The following is a 4,790-nucleotide window of genomic DNA, read 5'->3' as shown; positions in this document are numbered from 1 at the left end:
CAGCCGCTGCCGGTACACGTTCCTGAGCAGCCAGCTCCGCTGATCGGCAGCGGCATTGCAAGCCTGTCAGGGCTCTCAAATACCAGGGTCTGGTCTGTGTGCTGTAAAAATCACAGAATCCCAGAACGGTTTGGGTGGGAAGGGACCTTAAAGCCCACCCAGTGCCACCCCCTGCCATGGGCAGGGACACCTCCCACTAGCCCAGGTTGCCCAAAGCCTCATCCAGCCTGGCCTTGAACCCCTCCAGGGATGGGGCATCCACAGCTTCTCTGGGCACCCTGGGCCACTGCCTCACCCCCTGCACAGGAAAACATTTCTTCCTCACATCTCATCTCAATCTGCCCTTTTTGCAGACTTAAAGCTCCAGTTTAAAGTTCCAGTCTTCAAGCTCTCCAGCTCTGCTAAAGAGCAAGGTGGGGTGCTGTCCCTCAAAGCTCTTGTGGTTTTTTTTGTTGTGTTTTTTTCTGGAGTGAGTTAACCGTGTAGAGGTGATGCTCTGCAGCTGATGGCAGGCCCAGGTGCTCCCCACTTTTCCCGGTGCAGGTGGGGAGCTAGACTTGTGCTGGGGTTGGTGGAGGGGAGCAGCTCACCTTCTTGTGTTGGCTCTTTGACGTCCCACCTGCACAGAAATGTTGTCGTACACTCAGCAGCTGCTGCGTGCCGTCTCAGGAGCAAGGAAGCTGTGCCAGAAGACAGAGGTAACTGACTTCAGCCTGATTTGGGGTGCTCGGGATCCCTCGGTGGTTCTGAGCGATCCTTCTGGCTCCTCAGGTGCAACTGGGCTAGTCAGCAGGGTGATCTCCTGGGTTTTCATCCAGCACTGGGCAATCTGGTGCTTCTGTTAGGGATGGAGATGATAAAATTCAAAGAATTTTTCCTTTTTATAAAGTGGAGGTAAGAGCGGATGAGAATAGGCAGCTGTTAGTTCTCAACCCCATCTGTAGCACAGCTCAGACTGATTTGACTTGTGCTGGACTGAGGGTAAGACAGAAATCCCATGTGGCTTGTTCCCTGGCTTTCTGGGGTATTTTTTAACGCATTGGAGAGGTCAGTGAGAAGGTAGGGCGTTAAATCAGAGTGGCAGCCTGTATAGCATATTTAAAGGAAATCTAGGTAACTTGGGAGACAAAATATCAGGGGGAGGTGATACAGTCTCTGCTGCAGGAGCTCTGACGTGGTGGGTGAGGCTGCTGCAATCTTGCCTCGCTGCTCTGGGATCAGTAATTACAGTTCTGCCTGTGCTGGCTCCCATACTAAATATGTCACTGTTTCCTCTAGGCAAAATGCCTCGCGTCCGGATCCAAAATTCCCAAAGGTAAGTCTGCAAGTCGTGTTCCTATTTACACTCGGATGCAGAGCTGTTTTTAAGCCTCATTTGGAATTTGAAAATCCATCTGAAACTTCAGCAGTCCAAAATACACCAACTGTGAAGGCAGTTTCTCTTGAGTGGTTTCTGTGGCTCCTTGTCTGAGTCTAGCTGCAGCCTCCTGACACAGCCGAGGCTGCTCTGCCTTTGATTTCAGGCGGTGGTTTTTAAAATCCCACAAATCATTTGCGGTGCAGCTCCCGGAATCCTGAGGTGCCCGAGAACTGTGCTGCTGGCGCTGCACATTGAATCCACCGGCTCAAACCAAGTTTTGAAGAAGAATGCATCCTCCAGAGCAGAGCATGTTCCTCACAGCCCACTCACTTCTGCTAGGCTGAGATGTGCTGCTGAGACACCGATCGAGGGATAACGCTCCCAAAGGAGGAGGGAGGGGGGGAAAAAAACCAGGTTCTCATCTGCAATTAGACAAGAGCCAATTGTGGTGCTGAGATTGGCACCCGTGACGTAAGTTCGCTTGTGGCTTCGCTCGTTGGAGAGTGAGCGCTCGGTAATAGCTCAGCCTCCAACCTGGATTCTGTGCGTGACACTTGAAAGATTATTTTCCAGTTTTGGAGGGGGGAAGGTGGCAAAAAAAAGCTTGGAAAGCTGTTGGATAAGGCAGATCATCTGCTGAAAGCTCTGAGCTCTTTGTTGTGGCACACTCTGAACCCTGCCTGGGGACTTGCGGTGACAGCTGAACCATTTGTCACCGCTCAGCGCTCTGCCATGAGGGCTCAGGACCCACCACCAGTCTGGGTTTTATCCAGAGCCCTGAACACAGCCCTGCTTTCAGAAGTGCGAAGCATTTGGCAGCGTTTACGTGGAAGAATCGATCCTGTACTTAAATAGCTGCTTCGGTGACATAACCGCATCGATGCAGCTCAGGAGGAGGCTCGAGGAGCATACTGGGGAGCGCAGGTGGACTCAGCCTTTCTCCAGGGGGAGGTTAACATTTCTTTGGAGAAAATAGCCTTGAGTGCCGGGATCACAAGCACACAAACCGCCTCGCCCTTCAGGGGCAGTAAGGGAGGCACGAGGCTTGGTGCCGGGGTCAGGTGGGTGCCCTGTGGGATTAACTCAGTAGCTATTTGTTTCCTGGCAGGATCTGTACTTGGATTTCCAGGCTGAGGGTAATGTTATCCCTTGTGAGCTGACCACACCTGAGAGACAGGAGGGGCTGGTAGACTCTTTGCCCCGCCGGGCTCTGAGAGCCTCTTCCCTGAGCGCACTGCTGAGGTTTCTCCTGCTCTCTTCGTGTATATTACCCCTCCGCAGGAAGCAGAGCTTTGCCCTCCTCGGGGACCAAGCAGAGGCCAGATATTGCTCTTCAGCGGTGTTCTCATGCCAGGCTTGGCCGCACAGCGCGTTGGTTTGGCTCCAGCAGCTCTGACCGCTTTGACTTGACCCTCCTGGCTGGAGCTGCTCTGAACTCGGGCTGTTGGGTGAAGGCAAACGGAAAAAAATGGTGCTGGAAGGGCTGGTGCAGAGCTCTGTACTTGTGCAACCACTGATGCAATTTGTTTCTTGTAAATGGTCTCTTGTGCTTGGGAGCATGTTACGTTGAGGATGTGTGATGGATTTTAGGATTCGAGGTGGAGTTGGAGGCTTGGGGTCAGGCCGGTGGCTGGTAAGACTGAGCAGGTGCTAAAGCTGCGAGGGGCTTGGTGGGATGTTCTTTCAAAGGTAGAAACAGCCCACGTTGGGGCTGCCTCCAGGGTTTGGTCACTCTGCTGGATCCTCCGGAGGCCAGGGCTGCTGTAGGTTACCCAAAGAGCTACTCTGGCTGTGCTGAGCCATTGCTTGGCATTCATGGGTGTTGTAACGACCGCTGAGCTTGGCTCTGAAGTCCAGTTCTGCTGGGGAGTGAATCAATAAGGAGGGAATTCGGCCAGGGTGACTTCTAACTGCCTTTCTTTCCAGCAGGAAAACTGAAGCCCCCCTTTCTGAAGGTTGAAGACCAGAGCAGGTAAATGAGGTCATTCTAAATATCCCACCTTAAAACCTCAGGGGTTCCCAGGAAGGGCATCCTTTACTGGTTTTATTTGCAGGGAATACTCAGCCCACAAGGCAGAGCCTGGGCTCTGAAGACCCTGTTCTGCCCCGGGCAGCTGGCGTTCTCCTGGAGGGAGGCAGATGGGGTTTACAGAAACAATCTGGGTGGCTCGTGTTTTTTTGGGGGGGAAGGTGCTAAACGAGACTTGACAACAGGGTTTACTTCCTTGCTCGGGTTCCGTTTGTGATCCTCAGCCGGTCACTCGATCTGCCCGAGCCCTCTGAAATGAGGAAGGAGATGGACACACACGAGGTCAGGGGCTGTAACTCGATTACAGCATCCGGCACCAGGGCATCTGATCTCTGCGGTGTTTCTGACAACTCTGTAACTCTAACGGGATCCAGAGTGCTAATTAATTGCTCTGAGGACAACATTGAAGGCAGCTGCAGAGTCAGATATTAGGTTTTACATGATGCATGTGATAAAGTGTGAGGACAGCGATGTCATGGAGGAACCTGAACTTTCCCGTGCTGCTGTGTAGCTGGGAATACTGCGCTGGCTGCTGCGGAGGTGCCTGGGGGGCAAAAGGTGAGTTTGCAGCTGAGCAGGCAAGCCTGCCTTCTGTCCAAAACATCCCCTCGCCAGTGCTCTTACTGGGAATCAGGTTAGGGACTTCCAGTGAGAAATGGGAAATCTCTGTCACGGCCAAATGAAAGGAGAGCGATGGCCAGGGTCCCATCGCAGATGAGGCAGCCCCTTGAGCCCCGCTGAGGGAGGGACAGCTCTAACCATGCTGTCACTGCCAGAGGTCTCATGTCCTGCTCTGTTCCTTTCAGGCGATTCCGACCCTTCCATTGCCAGTTCAAAAGCTTTCCCGACCTGAATTTCCTGGCACCCAAAGGCTCCAGCCCATTTGAGCCTCTGAAAAGCCTCTCGAATTCTTGCAGAGCCAGGTAGGTTGTAGCTCCTTCTGTGCAAGTTTTTAACCCAACTCCCACCCTGCTGCTTCCTGGGATTTAGGGAATCGCTTGTCTTCTGGATGCGGGCGAAAGGAGCCCTGGTCTGGGTTAAACAGCCGCAGCTCCAGGGCAGCGCTGCCTCCCCAGCCCTCACACAGGCGGCTGGTACCTGCTGGTGCTGTTGGTGGGGCAGGGGACATCTCTGCCGTTACCTCGTAGGGCTGCCGAGGGCTGTGTGATCTGCAGCGAGAGGGAGAAGAGCTCCCGGTCCACACCGGTCACTGTGCCCAAGAGAAAGAGGGGATTCTGTGAGTGCTGCCAAGAGACCTTTGAAGAGCTGCAGAAGGTAAGGGCTCCCCTGGGACCTGGGTTCCTTGCAAAGGGCTGGAGCAGCTCCCGTGCGAGGAGGCTGAGAGAGTTGGGGGTGTGCAGCCTGGAGAAGAGAAGGCTCCGGGGAGACCTCCCAGCACCT

General features: G+C 53.9%; 1 protein-coding gene across 1 annotated transcript in view; it reads left to right on the top strand.

Annotated features, from left to right (window-relative positions):
* Positions 1 to 4,790, top strand: part of DBF4B (DBF4 zinc finger B) — a gene marked incomplete at both ends in the record, with an annotated part of 9,118 nt that overhangs the window by 3,228 nt on the left and 1,100 nt on the right. The window contains 6 exons of the mRNA XM_010084536.1: positions 354 to 413; positions 628 to 698; positions 1,279 to 1,315; positions 3,290 to 3,332; positions 4,196 to 4,312; positions 4,565 to 4,664. Of these exons, the coding sequence (XP_010082838.1) occupies positions 354 to 413; positions 628 to 698; positions 1,279 to 1,315; positions 3,290 to 3,332; positions 4,196 to 4,312; positions 4,565 to 4,664 (428 nt within the window). The remainder of the gene's footprint in view (positions 1 to 353; positions 414 to 627; positions 699 to 1,278; positions 1,316 to 3,289; positions 3,333 to 4,195; positions 4,313 to 4,564; positions 4,665 to 4,790) is intronic.

The sequence above is a fragment of the Pterocles gutturalis genome, unplaced genomic scaffold, assembly GCF_000699245.1.
Source record: "Pterocles gutturalis isolate BGI_N339 unplaced genomic scaffold, ASM69924v1 scaffold33906, whole genome shotgun sequence".
In the NCBI taxonomy this organism is placed as follows: domain Eukaryota; kingdom Metazoa; phylum Chordata; class Aves; order Pterocliformes; family Pteroclidae; genus Pterocles; species Pterocles gutturalis.
Note: the sequence above shows the minus strand (reverse complement) of the source record. Positions and strands in the feature narration are given on the sequence as shown.